Source organism: Malania oleifera, chromosome 11 (assembly GCF_029873635.1).
Source record: "Malania oleifera isolate guangnan ecotype guangnan chromosome 11, ASM2987363v1, whole genome shotgun sequence".
Taxonomy (NCBI): Eukaryota; Viridiplantae; Streptophyta; class Magnoliopsida; order Santalales; family Ximeniaceae; genus Malania; species Malania oleifera.
Window position 1 is genome coordinate 57077714 of NC_080427.1, and position 27246 is coordinate 57104959.

General features: G+C 35.3%; 1 protein-coding gene across 1 annotated transcript; it reads left to right on the forward strand.

The window, feature by feature from the left end:
- Positions 1 to 19721: 19721 nt before the first annotated feature.
- LOC131168639 (serine/threonine-protein kinase STY13-like) lies at positions 19722 to 27105 on the forward strand. Its single transcript, XM_058128234.1, has 6 exons — positions 19722 to 20403; positions 21587 to 21708; positions 24853 to 25049; positions 25200 to 25374; positions 26105 to 26239; positions 26475 to 27105. The coding sequence occupies exons 1-6, from the start codon at positions 20154 to 20156 to the stop codon at positions 26679 to 26681; spliced, it is 1086 nt and encodes a 361-aa protein (XP_057984217.1). The 5' UTR covers positions 19722 to 20153; the 3' UTR covers positions 26682 to 27105.
- Positions 27106 to 27246: the final 141 nt, after the last annotated feature.

Genomic DNA, 27246 nt, shown 5'->3' on the forward strand with positions numbered 1-27246 from the left:
GAGGAATCCTCACTAGTAGGTGTGATATACATGAATGCACATCAGCTTGACTCAAAAAGTTAGTCATTAGTTCTTTGGCTCAACCATGTATGTAAGACATTTATCCTTCACTTATTGTCAAATTCAAATTGGAACAAACTTACAAGTGGAATTCTCTACAATCTCTTGTGAGTTTCAATCACTTTTCTTTTTGTGGAAGTTATTCTTAATCACTTAGTATTCTAATGTAAGACTATTGTTGCCTACTCTCTTTTCTTTTTTGGTGACTCAAAATTTCTACTGAGGCAAGCCATTCAGTTAAGGAGATTAAAACATTATCACCCATTTATTGATGCATCCCTCATAATTCACTATACAAACTATGGCAACGTCTGAAAGGGTCGACCTCACAAAATAGGCAGGATCAAAACTTTGAATCACTTCTGTTAGATTACCACTTTACATAAAAACTTGAAGTTGTTAGGATGTGGGCCAACAATGTATATCAAGCTTTAACACTCTCCCGCATGTGCAGCCCGATAGCACTTGGAGAGATAAACAGATGACAAATAATATCACAGAATAAAGATGGGCGATAGGATTAGAACCCAGGACCTCCTGGTAGCCAGAGCTCTGATACCATGTTAGATTACCACTTTACCTAAAAGTTTAAGCTGTTAGGATGTGGGCCAACAATGTATATCAAGCTTTAATAATTTCGATCGAGTGGTGAACTTGTCATTATAGTATATGAAGTCCGGTGTAACATATGGACTGAGAAATGAGTTACTTTTTTTTAAAAAAAAATAACAAATTCGCCACTAACCTATTTATTCAAGGTGCAGTCAGAACACCTATTTAACATACCAATAGTTCATTGGTCACCTAGTCCAAGGAAGCCAACCGTTAATGGTTTGCGTTATTAGGTTTCGATTCAAGAACACAATTATGCAAAGGAAATGTACTAGCACCCGTTCACACCCATCCAGTAGGTACGTACACCTGATTAGCCTAAAGATTTCATTCAAACTTGTCCAATCAAGACTTTAATTCTTCTACTCATTTATTTACTTGACCTTTACATAGTGCATAGTCTTGCGAAGCAAAAAGGCTATCCTCATCTCAGGACTCCCAAAAGTGTGCTAAAAACACAACTCTCGATTATCCTTTTGAAGATTATTTAGTTAATATTTTCCTTCGTTTTTAAAGTGCTTATGACATGACCTTTGGCTACTAAGAGGACTTGCATAAGAAAAAGATCTACTAGCTTAAAAACCTCAAAGGCATACAAAGATATAGCCTTCGAGATTTGAAAGAATATTCTTTAAAGTTCTCATTCAATGGCATATCAAATAGGCAAGTAAAATAAGACAATTAAATAACAATTAAATATATATTCACAACGTGCAATTAAAATCACAACTCATGCAAACACCGTATGCAAGGTGTGTAGAGTGTACCATAATCCAAATATTATAATAGAACCATTAAAGAAGAAGTGATTCAGCTAGAATTTTGCTCCTTAGGCTATAATTTGGGATCAAAGAACCCCAATTTTATAAACATTCCTCATAGGGGTTGTATACACATGCACACAAGCACGTAGACATGCACATTCATAAAAGAAGAGAAAAAACATGCATTCATGCTTCAAATAGAGCACACAACAAGCAAATCACATAAGAGAAATCATTGGAAAATGATCCAAACTGAGCAAAAATGGTCCCAAATTTTTTCAATATATATATATATATATATTTATTTTTGGGATTTTCAAATTTTATATTTTTTTAGTCCTTTGAGTAAAAAATGGATCATGAAATATATATTTATTCTTCTATTTATTTTTATGATTTTTAAATAAAATTTATATTTTTTAAAAATATGTTATTTAATTTTTGAATGAATTAAAAACAAATAAATATTAATTAAAAAATGAAGGCAATTTAGGAAGTAAAACCATGTCAAACTGGCAATCCGATTTGAATCATGTCAACTAATCGACCTTGAATTGACTTGGGTCAAACCAGGTTGACCCAGTTTAAAGAAAAAGAATAGATGGAAAAATACACGGGGTTGCCACATTTTAGCCATTTGTGGTGGCATATGGCAGCAAATAGTGGTTCTATTTTTTTTTTTTTAAAACCAAGGGAGGATACGTGGCAGGTGACGTCAACACAACGTCACCTACCACGTGTCAGCAAGCAATCGGCTTGGGGAAATTGGCATGGATCGTTGCATGGTTGTAATCAAGTCGTTTGGAGAAAACGCACCATCAATGGCCGGGATCGCGCCAAGTCATGCAGTGATGTCTCCTAAATTGTCTTGTCAACATGGTGCCATGTGTACCCACTCAAATGGTGATACATGTCTCACTACTTTTTTTTTTATTACTTAATATATATTTTGTTAGCCTTAACATTTTAACATGTTGTCAACATGATGCTTAGGTGGCTTGTTTTGTTGCCAACTTTTGAAAAAGAAAAAGAAAGAAAAATCTTTAAAAAAAAAAAAAGAGATTTAGGTTCAAGAGTACCATTGTGAATAGGAAAGAAATTTTTTTATTTCCTTTTTTATAGAATTCAAAGAACTAGCACCTTATAACACACATTCTCTGAATGGTTATCATACATACCTTGTGCGTGCATGTCCCTTTTTGGAAATTAATTTTTTGAAAATGATCATTTAAAACATGGAATAAAAGGTGCATTAATATTCAATAGCCAATTAACCATATACTGCAACCCTCTATTTTTTTTTTTTTGTTCTGTTATAAACAAAAAAAAAGAAAAAAAATTCATATTCCCTTTTGAAAAGGCTTTTGTAGGGTCCATATAGAGGATTGGACTTCATGGATGATTCATTGAAAAGGTAATGTTTTTTAAAAGCATGTTGTGGTTTCTTTGAGAGGAAACCTATAAAGCCCAAATTGACATCTTTGGTTTTGTTCCTAGAAATGAGGCTTTTTAATCTACCCAATAGTCACATCATGAATAGTAAATTTAAAAGGTAAATTCTCCAAAAACAATTTTTGGCTTTTTAAAGTAGAAAATCTATAAAACTTTAATGATGATGATTTTTGATTTTTTTGAAGAGAAAAGCCATAATACTAATGCCCAACATTATCAAAAGACTCCATCAATATTATCATATGACACATAAATCTTGCAGCATTTCAAGAAATCAAAGGAAAATACAAAAAAAAAATGAATCTTGCAAATTCTGACTATATCAATCAAATATCCTAGGAAGCGAGGTCGACCGCCTACACACATGCTCTACTAAATGAAAGATGTAAGAATAGTTCAAAGATTAGTTTTCAATGTAGATAAGGGGGGAAGAACTCTCACTAAGAAAAAACTATGAAAAGAAAGATAGAAGGGAAGTATGGAAGAAAATAGGAGAAATGAAAGAAACCCAAGAATAAGAGGCCTCCTCCAAGCATGCGCGAAGATCCTACAAGTCTCTGCAATTTTACCCTATTTCCCCTCCATAAGCGTGCTACAAAATGACCCATACATAGTCTATTTATACGCCATGCAAAATGAAGGAAATAATTTTGAATTTTAAATTTGTAAAAATTTAAATTCAAGCTATAATAACTATCAACAACCAAATACTGATGTCCTCATTCATTGCCTAACATATAGTAATTGTTAGAGCACATGTCATAATCAAAATGATCAACCAAAGAGAAGAAAGGTATTCAAAATTCAAATAGCACTGGGTTGATCAATTGCATTAGGGGACCAGTCCACCATTTTCGAATGATGCCAAAAACCTCTGTGTGTGCACTGAAAAACAAGGGAAGAAGGGTATCGATTGACCACCCTATGAAAAAAAATTTTATTTTTCTTTATTTTCATCTTGAATTAATTTTTTCAGCTAGGTTAATATTTGTTTGGTCAAAAAATGACTATCGACGGCTGCCCTTTTTACTAATATTTAAGTATAAAATATTATAAAAATATATAGATGTCATTTTTTATCAAACTCCATAAGAAAGATAAGAATTAAAACCTTTATGACCCAATCGTTACTTTAGTTGAAAACCCTAGTTAAAGTTTCCAAAATTGTCAATGAACTTGCCAACATTGTCAATGAGTACTTCTCATCCACTTCATCGAAACATTTCTTCTGAAATTGCATCCTTGGTATCAATGATTTCACTAAACATCTTGTAAACAATTTGGTTTCTGAATTCCAAATGAAAAGGATAAGAAATGAAGGTGAATGGTCATTAAAAATTGATTTAAGGTGAGTTTGGGTCACAATGTTAGGATCATTACTGCTTGCTTTGATATACTTTTATGATCCTTCATGAAATATGATAGGGAACCTCAGTACAAAAGAATAACCTTTGAAAATGACGTCCATTCCCTCAAAAAATGCCCCAATTGAAATTCTTGATAATCCACAAAATATCTTAAACTACCCTAGTATCACTTGAACAAACTTTTATCCAAAATCCTAAATTTTGACTTACTTGAAAGCTTTGATTTCTAAAACCAAATGACATGCATTAAATTCTTATTGAAAACCTCAACTTTGTGATTGTTTGAACTAAACTTATCATTTGTTTTGATAGGCTACCTACACATCCTTTTTTAAGGCATTAAGTCCATTCGTACTTCCGAACATTATAATAACTTAGGAAATCCTTGAAACATCAATCACACATCTTTCTTTTTTTTTCTTCCTTTTTTCGTCATCACTTTCTCTCTTTCTCTTTTTTCTTTTAAGCGAAAAATCATCTCCCCTAAATAATAGTGAAGTCACAAGCTAAAATTAAAGGCATATTGAGGTGAAAACCTGAACTTTATTGCATGTCAAAAATTCATTATGTCATTTTTAAAATGCAATGCTATAAGTTTAAGACTTATATCTTCTATATTACATCATAGATCGTTAAAACTTCTCCCTCGATCAACTGACCAGAAATGTAAAGCAACGTTATGGTCGACCGAACTAACACGTGGGGTTCTCCCAACCGTATGGTCGACCAGGCCTATCCAAGCTTATATAGCTTGGTCGACCGAACATCCCTAGGGTCAAAAGTTGACCCTTCGGTCGACCAACCAGAAAATGAACTCCAACGCTCTGATCAACCGAACATCCTCGAGAGAAGCCCCAACCTCTTAGTTCAAAATAATTTGGTTGACCGAACCGCAGAGGTTTGGATAATCGCCTTTGGATGGTCAATCGAACTTCCAGTTCAAATTTTTCCTAGTTGACCAAACTTGGCACTACGGTCGATCGAACCCTCATGATGGTTAACCGACCCTCTTGGGTTGTCAAAATTTATTGAGGTTAAAAATGCCTTTATTTTTATTAACCTCACTAAAACTTTTGAAAAAATGACTCATATGTCCCAAATGATTATAATTTTGGGGAAGTCTATATGTACCCCCTCATTTACAAAAATTAGTGTGAGATTAGCAAACATAATTAGCAAATATCTTCTGAATTTCAAAAAGCCTATTTTTCATATTCAAACTTCATACTCCCATTCTTACTCATCCATATTGCAAATACCACTTAGTAAGAGTGTTCTTGTGTTCATTTCTCAAAGCTTAAACTCTCACTTGCTTGTTTTGATTGAGATTAATTTTCCTTTGAGAGTAAGCTTCTAGTTTTTCTAGGGGGCTTCGTAAATAAGCCTTCCGTAGGAAAACTTCTTAGAACTTCTGAGTTTTTCATATTTATTGCAATACTCAAGAGTTCATATTACGTTTTATTTGTGAAATACTATTTTACAAACCAATTTCAAATATATTGTGTGGTTTATTTTGAGAAAAAATATTTTTTGAAGGTATTTGAAAGTGTGCTTGAAGATAAATACTATTTTACAAATCAACTTCAAATATCTTTTGTGATTTATTGTGAGAAAAATATTTGTTGAGGATATTTGAAGTGTACTTGAGATCTTTGTTGCTGCATTGTAATTGATACTGTTATTTTGACACAAAGATCTTTTCATATACACTCTCACGAACTGATTGTCATATTTGCATTAATCTTTGAGAGTAAACATTAAGACTACACTGAGCTTATCTTTTCTTATCTTACTATAGTGTGTTGATTATAATGGTACATATTTTCTTGCGTAAGAAGCATTTTTTGTACTCAAAATTTCATATTTTGTATTCGAAGCATGGGCCTGAAGAGAGAGACTAGTCATGTTGAATAGTCCCAAATTGACTTAGACCCAGTTAGGAAAGTTAGGTGCACCATCCTAGTAGGGTGTAGATTGAGGTCCCCATTAATTGACCTGGTTATAAACGGTGTCGCTCCACCTATGAAGTGAGCTTATTGTGGAATCCTTTTGCTGGTGAGCCAAGGCAGGGACGTACGCACAGTTGGCCGAACCCTAATAACATATCGTTAGGCCTGACAAAATGGGTCATGACCCGTCGGGTTATCCAGACCCGCCCGTTTAAAATGGGTTTGGGTTTAAAGAAGTTAGTCCGTTTAATAATTGTGTGAGTCACGGGTTGACCCGTTTATAAACGGGTTCAACCGGGTTCGGGCGGGTCACCCGCCGGGTGACCCTTTAATTTGGATCCTTTATATATATATTTTCAGTTCATCCTTCACTCTTCACTCTTCAGATAGAAGACTCTCGGCGATTCCACAGTGTCGACTCTCCACCCACACAACCACATAAAAAAACCCTAAGTGACTAAGTCCCTAACCCGCGCTGCTGGCCGCGGCTCTCCTCTCAGGTTCTCAGCTCTCACCCTCTCAATCCTCTCCTCCCCTCCAGACCTCTGGTGCACTGCTACGCTGCGGCCCACAGCTCTCCTCTCAGCTCTCACTCTCTTAATCCTATCCTCTTCGGATCTCCTCTCAGCTCTCACCCTCTTAATCCTCTCCTCTCCTCTGGATCTCTGGTGCGCTACTACACTGCGGCCCACGACTGTCCTCTCAGCTCTCACTCTCTCAATCCTCTCCTCTTCTGCTCTCCTCTCAGCTCTCACTCTCTCAATCCTCTCCTCTTCGGCTCTCCTTTGGTGCGTTGCTACGTGCTGCGGTTCCGATGCTACGAATGATCCACTCACGGTCCCGGATCAAGCCACACCTCTAGCCTCCACAGTTCACACCTCCAACTTCCACAGTCTTGCATTAATAAATATAATGCAGTATTTTTTTTTAAAAAAGTCATTTTTTATGGATTTTTTTGAAAAATTTTAAAATAAATAAATTATATTTTTTAAATGGGTAACCCGTTACCCACCTGTTTATTAGATGGGCGAGTTAGGGCTGGCATGTGTGTGACTTATTTAACATCAACTCATTATAACTCAGTCCATTTATGACCCGGGCCGTTGGTGACTCGCTCGGACTTGGCCCGCCCGCCTGTTTTGCCACCCTTATATATCGTGTGTGCACGATTTATATTTTCGCAATTTATATTACCGTACGTGTATGTTTTATTTATGAATGCATAGACTGACCTTAGGTTATGTATTACTATTGTTAGACTAGTTGACCTAGGGATAAATTTTTAAATTTCTAATTCACCCCCCTCTTGGGATTGCACCAAAGCTAACAACATGGCTATGCTTACCAAGAAGTTCAGTAGGTTCTTCAGGAAGAATAATAGGCCATAAAAAAAGTTTAGAGAGTCTACATCTGAGAAGGGAGAGTCTAGTAAAAGAAAAGAAAAATCGAATGCTCCCACGTGCTATAATTGCAACAAGGTCGAGCATATTGAACCTGATTGCTCGTTGCTGAAAAAGGAGTCCAGGAAAAAGAAGAAAGCTATGAAAGCAGGTACTTCATGGGATAAAAAAAATAGCAGTAATTCAGATTCAGATTGCAGCGACTCTGAGATTGCAAACTTGTGCTTGATGGCACAGGATGATGAGGTATTGTCTTCTTGTTCCTTATCTTCATATTATTTTGATGATGATTGTGATTCTGATAGCATGCCTACTTTTAAAGAATTGCAATATGAATATATATTCGTGTATCTAAATTGTTGAACAAAATGACCAAGGAGAATGATGTTTTGAAAAAGAAATGTAAGAATTGGTCAAAACAGTTTGAAATTGCAAAAAAATTCTCATGCCTCGATTCTTAAAGAAAAAGGCTTGAAAATTACCGAGCTTGAGAGCAAATTGGAGGATAACTCCAAAATTGTTTTTAAATTTACTGAGGGTCAATACAATTTTGAAAAACTACTTGAAACCCAAAGAAACTTTCTTAGCAAAGAAGGTCTTGGATTTAACAGTGTTGAAAATGTAAGACGACCTAATCTTTACTTGGGACATTTTACTCGAGAATCAAAATCTCAAATTCCACCTAAAGATCCTCGGTGTCAAATAATATGTTTTAAATGTAAAAAATTTGGTCATATTCAATTTGATTGTCCACTTAGAAATAGACATGAAAAGGTTAAAAGGGTGTGGAGGGTCAAAGGTTGTAATGACCCGAATTTTAAGTGGAATTTAAATAATAAAGAAAAGGAAATTGGAAAAAGGAACAGAAGGAAGCTGCCAAGCTTCGTCGACGAACACAAGGTTTCGTCGACGAAGCCTTTAAGAATTTCGTCGATGAACACAGAGTTTCGTCAACGAGAAAATACCGAGAGGGGTTCTGAGGCAGCCTAAATTTCATCGACAAATACAGGGTCTCGTCGACAAAATTTGTGAAGGATTCGTCGACGAAGAACGGGCTCATTGACGAAATCCTCTGTTTTATATATATGAAAATCCGGATAATTTAAGCTTCTTAAAGAAGCTAACACACACACACACACACTCTCTCTCTCTCTCTCTCTCATCATTTTTGGGCCAGATATACGTCGGATTGACAATTCGAAGTCACCACGACGCTCCTGGCGGAGTTCTCTTCAAATCTGCTGGAGCGGATCGTGGGAGAAAGTTAGTTGGAAATCATCCCAAAGTTGAAGTAAGACTTTTTAAGCCATATTTGGTCTTGTGCTAGTTATAAGAAATGTTGTGTAGTGACCGGAAAAAAAAAATAAAATTTTTAAAAAATAATAATAATAAAATAATAAATAAAATTAATCAATTAAATTAACAAGTAAAATGAATAGTATGATAAGGAACAAATATATATGTGTGTGTGTGTGTGTGTGTGTGTGTGTGTGTGTATTATAGATATATAAAGTATGAAAGCTTCTTCAAGAAGCTTTACTTTAATTAAGGTTTACTATTATATATATATAATATATGATATATATATATATATATATATATATATATATATATATAAACTAACACAAGAAGGCGTGAGTGCACTCTCTTTTTTCTCTTTTCACTCTCTCTCTCTCCTACGACTCTCTCTCTCTTCGATTCCGGGCTAGTTTTATGCCGGATCGACAAACCGAAACCACCACGACGCTCCTGGCGAAGTTCTCTACAAGTCTGTCGGAGCGGATTGTCAGGGAAACGAAGTTAGATTTCATCCCAAATCCAAGGTAAGGCTTTATATTCAATATTTGGATTTTTGACAGTTGAAGAAAGTGATATACGTGTAAAAATGCTGAACTTTAATACTGAAAATTTTCAGTTCCAGGGTGTTGATTGGGAACGTTGGGAATCATCCCTAAGTTGAGGTAAGACTTTTTAAGTCGAATTTGATTTAGTGGTAGTTATAGAAAATGTTGTACGTATGAAAATACTAAACTTTAATTCTGCGAGTTTTCATTTTCAAGGTGTTGAGTTGAGAACCTTGTGGGTACGGGGAAGATTTTCTTAGGGGCTTTTCAGAAATCAGGTAAGGGGATAAACTAAGTTAGTTTTGTTTTGAGAATATATATATATATATATATATATATATATATATATATATATATATATATATATATATATATAGCATCTGGTTTCAGGAAAAATAAATATATTTATATATATGATTTATATTTGGAAAATACTGTTTAAATGATGATATTTTGAATACGTAGAAAATTTGTTTAGGGTGGCATGAGTATAAAAATGTTGTGAAATACTGTTTTTTTTTTTTGGAATGTGGACGATATGGATTTCTATGATGGAAAACCGGCGTACGGGCCGAGATATTTTTATATGTATATGTGATTTGCTGGCGTATGGGCCGTGCTATGTGGATGAGATTTGCCGGCGTACAGGCCGTGCTATGTGATTTGCCAGCGTACGGGCTGTGCTATGTGATTTGCCGGCGTACGGGTCGTGCTATGTGATTTGCCAGCGTACGGGCTGTGCTATGTGATTTGCCGGCGTATGAGCCGTGCTATGTGGTTTGCCAGCGTACGGGCTGTGCTATGTGATTTGCTGGCGTATGGGCCATGCTATGTTAAAATGTGTAATACCGGCGTACGGGCCGATGATTTTCATGATACACGTATATATGTGAAATGATATGATTGATGTGAAAATAAATGATATGAGATATTTATGTATCACGGTTTTAGTATATGTATATGATATCATAACCTGGTTGGCTTGGTCTAGGCTAGCACTTGCACTGTACCGTTGCTATGTGTCCATGGTCCTCGTGATCATGATATCTGTGTTAAAGCCGCAGTACGGAGTGGTGTGAGATTGGATGGTCGATGTGGTTATTTTCAAGAAGTGTGCTGTTATCGCCCCTGGTGTATGAACCAGTCTGGGTAGACCCATCGGTCCTACAGACTACTGTTTGACTTGGCAGTGGTCAGCCAACCATTGTCAGGTCTCGCCTTCGGGCCACACAACCCAATCATGTGGGGGTAATACATGACAACAACCAGCTAACTTACCAGAATTTTTTTTATGTTATTAGTATTATGATATGAGATGAGAAATGTTTATGAAAATGCAGTATGTTCTTCCATGTTTTGATATGCATATGTTTTCCCAGATTTGATAAACAGTATTGAATATGTTATGTATGATATATGTAGAACACAGAATACTCATGTTGCCACACACTGGTATTAGTTTATTTCCCTTACTGAGAGGTGTCTCACCCCTAAATCTTATACATTTTTCAGGAGCCCCTAATAGGAGAGTGGAAAAAGGCCCGCTGATCTAGATCAGTTGTTTGCCCTCTTTGGAAGGGTAAGTTTTTGGTAGGGACAGTTAGGTTTTGTGGGGATTGTCCCTAAATTTCATTTTTGAGATGTATATACTGTGAGATAGTAATTGTAGTGACTCTGGTATGTGTTATGCACATTATGATGAGATGTATATGATTTTATACTTTCTGCTACGTAGGCTTCTGCTGTATGTTTTGTTATATCCTTGGTGCCCACGGGCCCAGGTGGATTGTGACCTGCTGAGTTGGAATGTATGATGTGATGATAATTTATTTATATATAAAAAAAAAAATATATATATATATATATATATATGTGTGTGTGTGTGTGTGTGTGTGTGTGTGTGAAAAAGGAGCAGGTCATTACATGTCGTGCGCATGAAAATACTGAAGTTTAATACTAGACGTTTTCAGTTTCAGGGTATTGGTCAGGGAACCCCTCAGGTGTTAAACTTGAATGCTTTTGGGTAAAAAACTTTCTACTCAATATTTGGGTTTTTGGCAATTGAGGAAAATATTGTATGCTTCGAAATACTGAATTTTAATTCTGGGATTTTTCATTTTCAGGGTATTGAGTTAGGAACCTTGTGGGCGTGGGGCAGTTTTATTAGGGGCTTTCTAGGAATCAAGTAAGGGGATAAACTAAGTTAGTTTCTGTTTTTGAGAAAATGCTTATATATATATATATATATACTTATCATTTGATTTATGGAAAACGTATATGTTTACATATATATGTTTTATATTTGCAAAATACTGTGAAAATGATCGTATGTTGAATATGTGGAAAATCTGTTGTGTGGCATGAGTAAAAATGTTGTGATATACTGTTTTCTAGGAATATGGATGATATGGATTTTTATGATGAAAAATCGGCGTACGGGCTGAGATTTTTTATGTGATTTGCCGGCGTACGGGCCGTGCTATGTGATGTGATTTGCCGGTGTATGGGTTGTGTTATGTGGGTGAGATTTGCCAGCGTACAAGCTGTGCTATGTGATGTGATTTGCCAGCGTACGGGCTGTGCTAAAATGTGTTATATCGGCGTACGGGCCGATGATTTTCATGATACATGTATATATATGCAAATGATATGAATGATGTGAAAATGAATGATATGAGATATTTATGTATCACGATTTTAGTATATGTATATGATATCAGAATCTGGTTGGCTTGATTTAGACTAGCACTTGCACGGTACCGTTTCTATGTGTCCATGGTCCTCGTGATCATGATATCTATGTTAACACCGCTGTACGGAGTGGTGTGAGATTGGATAGTCGATGAGGTTATTTTCAAGAAGTGTGCTGTTATTGCCCCTGGTGTACGGACCAGTCTGGGTAGATCCATCGGACCTACAGACTAGACTATTGACTTGGCAGTGGTCGGCCAACCATTGTCAGGTCCCGCCTTTGGGCCACACAATCCAGTCATGTGGGGGTAATACATGACAACAACCAGCTAACCTACCAGGATGGTTTTTATGATATTATTATTATTATATGAGATGAGATATGTTTATGAAATGCAGTATGTTCTGCCATGTTTTGATGTACTTATGTTTTCCCAGATTTAATAAACAGTATTGAATATGTTATGTATGGTATATGTAGAACACAGAATACTCATGTTGCCACACACTAGTATTAATTTATTTCCCTTACTGAGAGGTGTCTCACCCCTAAATTTCATTAACTTTTTAGGAGCCCAAATAGGAGAGTGGGCAAAGCCCTGTTGCTGACATAGTGTGGATTATCAACCCTTTTTGGAAGGGTAAGTTTTTGGTAAGGATAGTTGGGTTTTTGTGGGAATTGTCTCTAGATTCCATTTTTGGAATGTATATACGGAGAGATAGTGATTGTAGTACTCTGGTATGTTGTATTGCACATTATGATGAGATGTATATGATTTTATACTTTTTGCTACGTAGGCTTCTACTGTATGTTCTGATGTATCCCTGGTACCCACGGGTATAGGTAGATTGTGACCTGCTGAGTTGGAATGTGAGATATGTGATGTTGATTTTTATTTAAAAAAAAATATATGTGAAAATGAGTAGGTCGTGACAAAGGTGATCGAAGCACTAACCCCTATGGACCCAACAAAATTTGAGGACCAGCGTCAGTTACTTAGATTTTCTTGTAGGTGTGCTTAAGATCGTCCTCTTCCAAGGACATGTGGTACCTGGATAGCGGGTACTCATAGCATATGATCGGCGACAAGGCTAAGTTTGCATCCATCACTCCCAAAGATGGAGGATATGTGGCACTCGGGGACAATGCCAAGGGTTGAATCATCGATGTAGGTAAGGTTGATAAGGAACCTTCCCCGGTTATTGATAATGTATTATTAGTTAATGGATTGAAACATAATTTGTTGAGTATTAGCCAATCGTGTGATAAAGGGGATAAAGTATCTTTTGAAAATGATAAATGCATTGTCGAAAGTAAATCAGATAATAAAGTACTTTTTGCAACTAAATGTCATGAAAATGTGTATACAACTTGTTTTGATAATTTAGCTTCTTAACAAGTCACTTGTTTTCTGCAATAAACGAAGCTAGTTGGTTGTGGCATATACGTTTAGGACATGCTAGTATGAATCTTTTGTTAGAACTTGTGAAAAATGACTTAGTTAAAGGCTTGCCAAAAACTCATTTTGTGAAAGATAAAATCTATGATGCATGTCAAATGGGTAAGCAAACAAAATCAAGTTTTAAGAAAAAGAAATTCATATCTACCACTAGACCATTTGAAATGCTACACTTAGATTTATTTGGTCCTAATCGGGTTCAAAGTCTAGGTAGTAAATTGTATGCTTTTACTATTATGGATGATTATTCTACGTTCACATGGGTGTTATTCCTTTCTCATAAAAAAGAATCCTGTGAACAACTCACTAAATTATGTAGAAGAATTCAGAATAAAAAAGGCTATAAAATCACACATATAAGAAGTGATAGGGGAACCGATTTCAAAAATGATGGCATAGAAAACTATTTTGACTTAGAGAGCATTTCACATAATTTTTCTGCACCTAGGACCCCACAACAAAACGGAGTTGTAGAACGAAAGAATAGGTCCTTGCAAGAAATGGGTAGGACAATGCTAAATGAACATAAATTACCCAAATATTTCTGGGCAGAAGCTGTGAATACTGCATGTTATAACATGAATAAAGTATTAATTAGGCCTTTACTTAATAAGACTCCATATGAATTGTGGAACAATCATAGACCTAATATTTTATATTTTCATATTTTTAGTTGTAAATGTTTTGTACTTAGAGATAATGAGCACTTAGGAAAATTTGACTCTAAATCTGATGAAAGTATTTTCCTAGGCTATTCACTTAATAGTAAAGCATATAAATATTTTAATAAAAGAACAGTAGCTGTTATTGAATCTATCCACGTTGTGTTTGATGAATCTAATATTTTTTCTAAAAGAGATGATGTAGATGATATTGATAATGGAAAAGGTTTAGATAAGCTATCTATTAAAAATAATGTAGATATCAATTCAGAAGCAAATGATAAATGAATTGAAAATGATAAAGTTGAAAGTGAGGTTCATGAACTACCTAGGGATTAGAAATTCATTAGGAACCATCCTTTAGATTAAATTATAGGTGAACCTTCACGTGGTGTAGCCACCCGGTCTTCCTAATTAAGAAATTTAGTTAGTCATTTTGCATTCTTATCTCAGGAAGAGCCCAAAAATATTAAGGAAGTCATAGAGGATGAGTCTTGGGTAATGTGTATGCAGGAAGAGCTTAACCAATTTGAAAGAAGCAAAGTGTGGATCCTAGCTCCTAGGCCTAATGATCATATTATTATTGGAACTAAATGGGTATATAGAAACAAGAAGGATGAGAGTGGGGTAGTAACTAGGAATAAAGTTAGACTAGTTGCCTAGTAATATAATCAGAAATAAGGGATAGATTTTGAAGAAACCTAAGCTCTTGTAGCTAGAATGGAAGTCATTTGTATGTTGCTTGCTTATGCTGCTTTTAAGAACTTTAAATTGTATCAAATGGATGTTAAAAGTGCATTATTAAATGGATATATAAATGAAAAAATATATGTGGAACAACCACCTGGTTTTGAAAATCATAAATATCTTGATCATGTATACCAGCTGTCCAAAGCCTTGCACGAATTGAAACAAGCTCCTAAATCTTGGTATGAGAGGCTTAGTAGTTTTTTATTAGAGACTGAGTTTACCAGTGGCAAAATTGACACTGCACTTTTCATCAAATCTAAAAATGATGCTATGCTCCTTGTTCAAATTTATGTTGATGATATTATTTTTGGAGCAACTAATGATGACTTGTGTAATGATTTTGCCAAATGCATGCAAAGTGAATTCGAAATGAGCATGATGGGTGAACTGAGTTTCTTCTTAAGATTGCAAATTAAACAAGCTAAACATGGAACCTTTATATGCCAATCTAAATATGTTAGGGACTTGCTCAAGAAATTTAATATGGAAGATGGTAAAATTTTTGGTACTCCTATGAGTTCTTCCACAAAACTTGATAAAGATGAGCAAGGGATCCCTGTTGATGTGAAACTATATCGTGGCATGATAGGTAGCCTCCTATAAATTACATCTAGTTGTCTTGATATCATGTTTAGTGTGTGTATGTGTGCTAGGTTTCAGGCTACTCCTAAGGAATCTAATCTATTAGCAGTTAAAAGAATTCTTACGTACCTAGTTGGGACTATAAAATTAGGCTTGTGGTATCCTAAGCATACGAGATTTGAGATTGTTAGCTACACTGATGCTGACTTTTTCGGTAGTAAGGTTTATAGGAAGAGTACTAGCGGCACTTGTCATTATTTAAGACAATCTCTAGTTTCTTGGTTTTCCAAGAAATAGAACTCAGTTGCCTTATCCACAGCCGAAGCAGAATATATTGCGACTAGAAGTTGTTGCGTTCAAACACTTTACATGAAGCAACATTTTATGGATTTTGGATTGCACTACGATACGGTTCCAATCAAATGTGACAATACTAGTGCAATCAACATCTCTAAAAATCTTATCTCACATTCACGAACCAAACATATTGAGATTAGACACCATTTCATTCATGATCATGTGCAGAAAGGGGATGTAGCACTTGAGTTTGTGTGCACTAGTGAGCAATGGGCTGATATTTTCACCAAAACCTCTTCAAGATGATAGGTTCATACAGATTAGACGTGAGCTAGGTTTGATGTATAGTAGAGAAGCCGCATAGATTTCTAATAAAGTGCATAAACCTAGGGGGAGTCTCTTAGCATAGAAAACATATGGCTCTGAAAATTTTAAATCTTTCATTGCATTATACTTCGCAATGCATGGTTATAATATCTCTTGCGTGATTGATAACTACATTTATGTTTTCCATCTTAATCATATTGGATTGTTTGAGTTAGTAGTTGTGGACAAATTTTTAACTTAAGTCTCAATCAGGTCATTTTTATACAGGTATTTTTGGGAAAATGCTCTATTTTCAAATGGCATGCTGTCGAATTTCTAAAAACTTTCCCAAACATGTCTTGTATTTAAATGATTCATACTCAATGTTCATGCCTTTGTGCTCTATGTTTATCATAACCCTTTATTTTGTTGCCGAAAAGGGGAGAAGAGGTAAAATTGGGTACTTTTTCTTGAAAAATGTTTGAACTCTAAATCTTTAAACATTCTCATTGTGCATACTGTCAGGGGGAACCTTTTAAGGTTGTACCCACTTTTGCATGATGTATTTGTCATCATCAAAAAGGGGGAGAATGTTGACCTGATAAGTCATACCCTATTTTGATTATGACAAATACTCAGGTATTTAATGTCTATCAAGTTTGTGTGCATGTTCATATCAATAAGATCATTTGATAGCTTGTGAAGACTTGAAGACTAAAGGCCTAGAATGTTTATTTTTATTATAATTTATTTCGTGTCTTATTCGGGTCTGTAATATTTAAGTAGGAAATGTCTGTAATAATTAATGCATTACAAGCATGATATGATCAATAAATGAGCTCAAAAGCCTTAGATTGACCATAGGACCCACAATATTGCATGAAAAAGTCTCTCATAATCTTAAAATTAATTATCATGTGAATATGGACAACTTCATAAGAAGAATAAGAATGGAATGCACAAAGTTGGCATGTTTAATCGACCGAACCCCAACACTCTGTGCACTTCGGTCGATCAAACCTTTCCAGGGCCAATGGTTTAACCATTCGACCTCAAAATAAGTGGCAACACCTTGGTCGACTGAACTGACACGTGGGAAATCCCAATGCCTTGGTTGACCAAACTTTTAGTAGAAAATTGACCTGGTCGACCAAACATCCAAGTTTAGTTAACCGAACTCAATCTGGTCGACCGAATCTCGGAGGTTCTGAAAATCGCTTTAAGCCTAGTCGACCATATTACCAGTTCAAATTCATCTTAGTCGACCAAACTGGGTAACCCGGTCGACCGACCCTCTCAAGTTGCTCAGATTTTACTGAGGTTAAAACACTGTTAATATTTATTAACCCTATTTAAACTTTTCCAAAAATAATAGATAGGTCCTAAATAGTTATAATTTTATGGGTGTTTATATATACCCCCTCATTTGCATGGATTCGAACAAGATTAGCAAATACGATTAACATGTTTTCTTTAAAATTCAAAAATCTCATTTCTCATATTCAAGCCTCCTACTTTCATTCTTACTCATCCATATTGCGAAAATCAATTAGTAAGAGTGTTCTTGTGTTCAACTCATTAAGCTTATACTCTTATTTGCTTGTTTTAATTGAGATTCATTTTTATTTTGAGAGTAAACTTTAAGATTTTTTAGGAGACTTCGTTAATAAGTCTTTCGTAAGAAAAACTTCTTTGAACTTGTGAGTTTTGCACAATCATTGCAATACTCAAGAGCTTGCATTGTATTTTGTTTGTGAAATAAGCTTTTACAAACCGATTTCAAATATCTCTTGTGGTTTATTTTGAGAAAAATATTTGTTGAAGATATTTGAAGTGTGCTTGTGATCTTTGTTGTTACTTTTTGTGATTAGCGTTATTATTTTGATGCAAAGATCCTAACACACACTCTCACGTACTGATTGCTATACTTGCTTTATTTTTTAGAGTTGACATTAAAATTACATTGAACTTATCATATCTTATCATATGGTAGTGTATTGATTATATTGGTACAAATCTGCTTGATTGAGAAGCATACATTTTGTACGTAAACTATATTGTGAATCTGTTGTATTCCAGGTGTAGCCTAAGGGAGCAGTAATCCAACTTGGAAGGATTGATTGTAAAGGTTGAGGTCAGTCGTGTGCTAATTGATTTGGTTGTAATTAGGTGCCGCTCCACCCGTTAAGTGAGTCTTAGTGTAATCCTTATGTTTGTGAGTTAAGGCGAAGACGTAGACAGTTTGCCGAATCTCGATAACATACTTGGTGTTATCTCTCTTTACTGCTTTATTATGCATACTTAATTAGTATACTTGTGAAGTTTAATTTTTGTTGAATATATATTGATTTATTTTATTTGCACTAGATTGACCTTAGGATTGTGCAATACTGCTGCTAGTTGATTGACCTAAGAGAAGAAATTTTAAAATACCAATTCATCCTCCCCTCTTGGGATTACAGTAAAGTTAACACTATCGGAATTTCTATATGCATTTTTTCATTTTGGACAATTGACATATTATTAACTTGTAAAAAAATTTAAAACATTTTTATTTACAAACTTAAGTATTCAGCTAGATTTCAAAATTAGGCTACAATAAAATAAGAATGCAAAATATGAAAATAATTTTATGAAATTCTACACCTACTTTTGCAATAGTCTTCCTCTTTACACATTGATTTTGATTGTCATGTTAAGCGAAAAAATAATATGTTAATTAGCGAATGTAAAATCAATGTAATCTAAAATTACTAGTGCTATGCGTACAGATGACATGCAAAAAATTGAAAGTAAAGATGAACTGAATCATTGCAAAAATGGGGGAAAAATATTTAAAAACTTTAAAAGAAACTAAAAAGTTCTTGACATAAATTAAAAAAAATTCAAATAAGTGAAGCATATTTTTTTCAATATGATGTTTGAAAATTCAAAATATGTATATTTTTTGTACTAAAAATATTTTAAAGTATATTAGAAAAGGTATATTTTATTAGTCAAAAGTCAAGTAATTAGTTTTTAAATTCAGAAAACTTTTAAAGTTTTAAAGTTAATTACATATAATGAGCTTGTTTATAAGTTAAAAAGAAAAAATAACACGACCAACTAATAAATTATGTTAATTATTACTTTAAAATACAAAGACAACTACAGTAAAAAAAATGAAATTTAATCTAAGAGCTCTTCATAAGGAAGGTTAATATTAGTAATTAGTTTTTTAAATTAAGAAAACTCTAAAAGAAAATTGAGAGGAGAGACAGACTAACTTAATTAATATTACCAGAAAAAAATATTTTTATTTCTAAAAACTAAAATATTTGTGAAAAAACACTTTTAATAATCTATTTTTGATATAAAAAAAATATTATTTCTCAAGAAAAAAAAACACAAGATTCTAATTATGGTAATAAACCATAAGAAAGGGGGCGTAATTTCTTGCACAGCCAAAGCACCAAAGTGACGTGGGTTGAAACAGATTGGCTGCACAAATGAAAAAGTACATTGACCGTGAACCCCATGAAGTCCAAGAACCACACACAAAGGGACACCGCAGAGAGAGAGAGAGAGAGAGAGAGAGAGAGAGCAGAGGAGCTCTTAAATGGAGGAGAAGGAGAAGGAGGTGGGTCAGAGGCACACGTCTTGTTGCGGCAAAATCCATGTGCCCACATGGAAGGATAGAGAGAAGAAGAAGTAAGAGAGAGAGAGAGCCTGCACAGAAGAAGAACTCACCCAACAACCCCCTTCTCCTGTTGCTTATTCATTTTGCTGCAGACTCCCGACACCGGCAGTTACTCTTGTCTTGGCCGTTGCTTCCCATCGCTTTATCTATCAGATGATTCTGGGTTTCATCCATGAAATCCCCACTTCCCCAATTGCACACTCCGTAGATTGAAGGTAGATTTTGGTTTTTGAAAGAGGGAGAGGGAGGTTGATTGATCGAGAGAGAGAGAGAGAGAGATGAAGGAGAACAGCGATGGGTTTGTGAGGGCAGATCAGATAGATCTGAAGAGCTTGGACGAGCAGCTGCAGAGGCATCTTAGCAGAGCATGGACTATGGAGAAGAAGAGGGAGCAGCAGCAGCAGGCCGGGAGGCCTGCCAGAGAAGAGTGGGAAATTGATCCCACCAAACTCATCATCAAAACTGTCATCGCTCGCGGCACTTTCGGCACTGTTCACCGCGGCGTTTACGACGGCCAAGATGTTGCAGGTCTCTCTCTCTCTCTCTCTCTCTCTCTCTCTCTCTCTCTCTCTCTCTCTCATACACACACACACACACACACACGAAATGGCCATTTGTTTGATTTGTGTATTTTTTCTACTGATTTCTGGGTGTTTATGGCATGTGATTGAACCCCTTTTGGGGCTTTTGTTTCGGAGAGCAAACCCCTCTTGCAGATGCGCATTTGGTATATTATTAGAGCATTAACTTCTGAGTCTATTTTAGCCGCCAAAGGACTGATTTTTGATTGCTGAGGGAGTTTATATTGGGGCAATGTGGAATTCCCAGCAGTTGCTTGCTGCGTTGAGGGTGATTTCTTGAGTTCTTGTAATATTTATTTTATTTTTTTGTTTTCTTTGATTTTAGTTGTTTCCAGTAGTTAAGGCCTTTGTGTGGCTTAGTGACCAAGTAAATCTCAGTTCCATCTGTGTCTAATTTCCCTTCTGTCTTTCTTCTTTTTTCTTTTCTTTTCTTTTCTTTTCTTTGCGTATGTTTTGGTTATTTTTAGCTGATGACATTCTTTTATGTATGATGTTGATTATCACGGGATGATTTGTAATTGGCTATTGTAGATCTACAATTACAACACCCGTGATTCACGGGGTTGGGTTGCGTTGGCAGTTGGCTGTGGTTACTCTGATTATTTTCTTTTTTCTCCTTTTTTTTTTTTTGTTTGCCTGCACTTTCATGCGCTTCCATTCATTATGGATATGTATTTGTTTGATATGTCACTTTTATGTGCATGAAAAGCTATGTACATAAAATCAACTTGATGGAAATTGGAAACTGGTTAGGTTAGCTATAAAGTAAAGCATACCAAATTGATCCAGTTCCACAGTCAGTAAAATCCTTATCCCAACTATTTCTGGTTTGGCTAGAAGGGATTAACCATCTGCATTATTCCATAATCAAAAGCCCCAGAAAAATTTGAACCGATTTTGTATTTCTATCTAATCATTTGTCAAATTATATTTTGTCAATTGGTATAAGATCAAAGATGTTATGACGTGCAGTTGCTTTAGCTATCAAATAATATTCTTTTTGCCTTCTAATTTGTCCCTGCCTATAATTTGAGGTTTATTGAATATATAAGTTGATTGTAATATTTTTGAGTTAATAGAATACCTTCCTTTCATCTATTTTAAATGTAAATTTATGTTCCTTTATGCAGTTAAACTTCTTGACTGGGGAGAGGAAGGTCACAGAACTGATGCTGAAATAGCTTCTCTTAGGGCTGCTTTTACACAGGAAGTTGCTGTTTGGCACAAGCTTGATCATCCTAATGTAACTAAGGTAACCTAACATATTTATCTCTCTATCTCTCTCTCTCTCTCTCTCTCTCTCTCTCTCTCTCTCTGAATTGTAAGAAAGTTTAAGTAGATTGACATATTGCTCCTCTTAATTCATCTTTTATATAGTTTTTACTCTGATATTTGTTTGACTATGTGAAACATGAAAGCTGTTATATGACTCGCAATTCCAGAATTCAGAACCTGGCTAAGCGTGTGCCTGTATTTTGATTCTAAGAGGGGAGAAAAGGAATGCTGAAATCCTTGAACATGCATTTTATCCCTTACTTTGCATCACATGGACAATGTACATGACAATGTACATTCAAATGCCAAGCGTAGAGAGAACTGTTCAGCATGAGAGCACTTGTGGCGCTATTTTTGTACTTAGTTATGTAAATGAACATTGTAGGGTAAAGTGCAGATATATTTTGAATTTGGCGTTACCTCCGGCTTCAGAAATTGCAATATATCCCCTCAAGTTAAATTCGTTTTGTGATCAATTTCCTTACCATTAGTTGATTGTCACTAATTAATTTTTCATGTGTTAAATCCTTAAAATAGATTTACCATTGGATAATAATTATTGTGATTTAGAATTCAAGAATTGTCATTTTAAATCTTTCAAAAACCTTAACGTGATAATTTTGTGATTTAGAATTCAAAAACTGTCAATTTTGATCTTTGTCATTTTGAAACCCATTCCTGATCCTTCACCTATCAGCTTAAGCTTTTAGATTGAATGATTCTTTAGTATGTATATCACTATTTCACTTTTCACATGTGTCATGCTTATTTGGTTGAAGAGAATGAAGCATAGCTAGGGAACATGTTCCTAAATTGTATGTTATAGACTTATAGTTCATTCTTCTTCTTATATCTCCATTTTGCTTTCAACTTATGCCATGCTTATTTTGGTCGTAGAGAATGAAGTATAGCAACAAAAAATATACCCCTAAACTATATATTATGGTTCACACATGAATTTTCAACTCTCATTTGTTAGTCTCATGGCCATTTTGTTTTTATTGTCCACCTTCTCATGTTTGGATGCAACAATGTAACAACTACCGAGGATGTTTTAATATTGGTGCTAGTCTGAGGTAGTATTTGAAAATTTTCTTTCCTGCGATATGTTTTCAATAAACTAAGAGGATATAAGGTGTCACTGTTGCCAACATGATGGGAGCAATATTGGATGAGAATGACATATATTACTTTTCACCTGCACTATAAATTCCGAAGCCTCTGATACCTTAGCATGTCATTTCATCTTTTAGTACAAGCATCTAACATGCAATCAAATTTGTGTATTGGACAATTTGGACATGGGTGTTCCTATCAGACACTTTGAGGTTTGAAATAATGGAAAATCTCCAAAAGAATAACTAAGCTTGACTCTTAGATGTGCTGCTGCACATGATGCCTGTATCCAAGCTTGAGCAAAATAGATTAGAGTCATTGGTTTCATTCCTGTCATATGGCCTCAACATTGAGAATGCTGTAACAGGAAATTGAAGAACCTGAAAATTTGGCCTGGTTTTGTTTGGTTCTACCAATAAAACCATACTGTCTCGAACAATCTGAAAACCAAGTTGAACTGCACTAAATTAGATTCAAACCTATTCAAACCAAACTGACTCAAAGAAACCATACCAAATTTTTAAAAGGAAAATTGGAAATGACTTAAGAGCTTGAAATTTTTTTTTTTTTACTATTTGCCAAATTTGAAATATTTGGACTAAAAAGTTGGAATATGGAATGTTCTTTGTTTTGTTAATTTTGTTGGACTAGTAGGTGAATGCATTGGTTTAAGTAAAAAATGGAACACTTTTGTGTTGACAATCCATGTTTTAAATAATAAAATAATTTTTAGGGCAAAAGACACTAACCTTCCTTGAGATTTGGCAAAAAGACAATGACCTCCCTTGAGGTTTCAAAAATTCTAGAGACCTCCTCTAATGTTTCAAGAATTCCAAGAACCTCCCCTGAGGTTTATCAAAAAGACACAAACCTAACCTTATATTTTGCAAAAAGACAAGTTTTGGAGAGTAGGTTTCTATCTTTTTTGGCAAACCTCAGGGGAGGTCTCTGGCCTTTTTGAAACCTCAAGAGAGGTCTCTGGTATTTTTGAAACCTCAAGGGAGGTATTTGTCTTTTTGGCAAACCTCAGGTGAGACGAGTTCTTTTGCCCCTAATTTTTATCATTGGACTATTTGTTGGGCCTGCAATTATGCTCAATGCGAACTGTGGTTAACCCCAAAAACCTAAAACTTAGATTCTATTCTGTTTAAAGGATGGTTTGGGCAGGTTCCAGCCAATTTTGTGTAACCAAGTCATTTGATTCAATTTTAAATTTATACTTTGAGTTGAACCAATCTAAACCATTCACACTCCCAACCATTAGCAAAGGCTTTAACAAAAAATTGGTTAATGTTATTGTTGAGGTTTGATATGCATTGTTTGCTTCAACCAAAATGGCTTATACTTTTAGGTAGGTATATTGGTTCTTTAATGTACATTGTACAATAGAAATTGTTGCCAAGAGGTCCTTGGTTCAATTATTGTTTCTGCATCTATCATCTATCTATTAAAAATTATCTTATTTTCTGTAATGGGTATTATTCATTGTTTGATTACCTCTCACTTGCAATCAGGGTGAGGTGTGGGGGAGCATTGAGGTTTGATATAACACCGTTGGCATACAATCTTAATCGCACCATCATAACACATTAAAACAATGGCCTAGACAACAGATATAGGGGGCATGCACATTAAACATTTAATGGTACAAAGCTTGCAGATAACAATAGTGAGCATCATTATTTTTTAATATTTTACCCATTTAGGTTTTTTCTTTCCAGCCAACTGGCTTGTTCATGGTCTGCCACATTTTATAGAAGATCTTTAAATTCTTTGTGAAGTTCAATGCTTCATATCAGGGATTGCTGCTGGTTGATATGCTAGTAGGTAGTGATATTGATAATGTTGTCTATCTGTAGTGGTGTGCAAGATGGTTTACATGAAGATCAAAAGAGCATGCATCCGTGTTGATACTTGTAATGTTCAGCATCAAAGAGTGTATGTTAGATGTAGTTGCATAGTTATCTTGGAACTGTTACATTGTTCATGGTGAATTGTTTTGCAGTTTATAGGTGCTACAATGGGCACACCAGAGCTAAACATACAAACGGAGAATGGTCATATTGGCATGCCAAGTAATATTTGTTGTGTTGTTGTTGAATATCTACCTGGAGGAGCATTAAAATCCTACCTCATAAAGAACCGGAGAAGGAAGCTGGCTTTCAAAGTAGTTGTTCAACTGGCACTAGATCTTGCTCGAGGGTCAGATTCCGACACTTCATTTTATTTCATTCTTTTAATATTTTTTTATTCTTAATTTTTTTAAGGTTTTCATGTTGTGAATGATGCCCTTGCGTGTCCCTATTGTTGCAACTTGGAATCCAAAATCTGAACTTTTATCCTTATGTATAGGTTGAGCTATCTTCATTCTAAGAAGATTGTCCACAGAGACGTGAAAACAGAGAATATGCTCTTGGACAAGACTCGTACCCTGAAAATTGCTGACTTTGGGGTTGCTCGCGTTGAGGCTTCCAACCCGAATGACATGACTGGCGAGACTGGAACCCTTGGCTACATGGCTCCAGAGGTGATTTTAGAACCTAAATTCCTTTATTTTTTTTAAGCCTCCGCATAGTTATTTCCTGACAGGAACTTGTGTTTCTATTGGCTGACATCATTAAACTAGCAGGCTTGATGTCAGTGAGTTGGATTTTAGGTGTTTTACACATTTGCATTATGAGTCGTGTTAATATCTGAAAGCCCTTACACAATTGGGTGGAAATTGTTTTGATGACTTTGTTCCAGCATAAGGAGTTTGACGTGCATAATTACGGCTTGCTAATTGAAGTCTCAATTATTTGTCTTCTCTCTTATATGATTTTCGATGACAATTAAAGGAGCCCAGCAGTGATAATCTACTTAACTCCTGTACTTGTTGGTCCAACTTTGACAAACTAATACATTCCAACAAGTCCTTTATTAATGTTTAATACTGGGTTTTGTGCTTCTGGACTTCCCTGAATGTTATTGATCATCCAATGGCAGCTGTAAATTTACATGGCATATCATAACTGGTCAGGTTTTTCACTTCAACTTCTGAAATTGGGCTGGATTTGTGAACTACTGGGGCGCCCCAGGGGGAGGGGGGTGCTTTAGTAGTGTGTACATTATGGTTCTCTTTCAGCTAGTAAACGTTTGTTCATATGATTAATTATCAATGACTTGGTGCTGCATTATTATTTGGATTATGCATCTCTTTTGAGTCCCATAGTTTGTTTTATCTAAGCAAAATTATGAATGACTTTGGAATGGAGCAGGTACTCAATGGCAACCCATATAATAGGAAGTGCGACGTTTACAGTTTTGGCATCTGCTTGTGGGAGATATATTGCTGTGACATGCCTTATCCTGACCTCAGCTTCTCAGAAGTAACATCAGCCGTTGTCCGCCAGGTAGATGAAATATGTGTTTAAAGCATTAGCATTATCATTTTCAAGTAGCAAAAAACATGACCAAGTATGAAAATGTTATATTTGGGTTGATATTATTATTTTTCAATTACAATTATTACAGCTCTTATAAGTACTGAATTACTATCGTTCATTTTACAACACAAATGACAACATTGTATAGCTAATGACAATTACTGCCTTTCTAACAAGCAACAGTCAAATTTCTGTACTGCAGAATCTGAGGCCTGAGATACCTCGATGTTGTCCGAGTTCTCTTGGAAATGTAATGAAGCGATGCTGGGATGCTAACCCTGACAGGCGGCCAGAGATGGACGAGGTAGTGTCCATGTTGGAGGCAATTGACACATCAAAGGGGGGAGGGATGATTCCTCTTGATCAGCCTCAGGGATGTTTCTGTTTCTGCAGGTATCGAGGACCTTGAATGGAAATACTTCTTTTGGCAAATTGACAGATGTGATTCAGAGACGATGTCTAGAAATCCAGTTTGTATTAAGGTGGAAGAATTGGGTTTTCAGAGCAAGGGGATACTTCTACATGAAGAGTTTACGATAAGTGGAGCTCTGTGATATCTTTACCTTCATCGGTATATGGATGCTGTAAATCTTTTCTTTCATCCTGCTTCTTTTGTTTAAAACAAAGATGTATGTGATTGACTGGCCAGTGCTAAATGGGTAAGAGGCCCATCATCCCTTATGTGAGATGAGCTTTCTTATTTCAATTGCTGTTAATATGGGGTTCCGTCCTACTAAGTGAATCTCTTAAAGGTGTTTTTCATGACCATGTAATGCTGAGAGCAAACTGACTGCGTCTCAAGTCTTATGATGAATACAAAATCTGTTGCTTTTTACACATTCTTTTGTGTAAGACATATTTATAATAGATTACCAACTCAAATACAAAATCATATTATTTAGTTTTTGTATGGGAATATAGGATGGGGGGAAGAAATTTTTTTTTTGGAAAATATTTATTTCTATATGGGAAAG

Excerpts from the sequence above, each read along its gene's own strand:
- LOC131168639 (XM_058128234.1), top strand. The coding sequence starts at position 20,154 with ATGAAGGAGAACAGCGATGGGTTTGTGAGGGCAGATCAGATAGATCTG. Across the intron at positions 20,404-21,586 it reads CGACGGCCAAGATGTTGCAG|TTAAACTTCTTGACTGGGGA; the intron begins GTCTCTCTCTCT and ends TCCTTTATGCAG. Across the intron at positions 26,240-26,474 it reads CATCAGCCGTTGTCCGCCAG|AATCTGAGGCCTGAGATACC; the intron begins GTAGATGAAATA and ends TCTGTACTGCAG.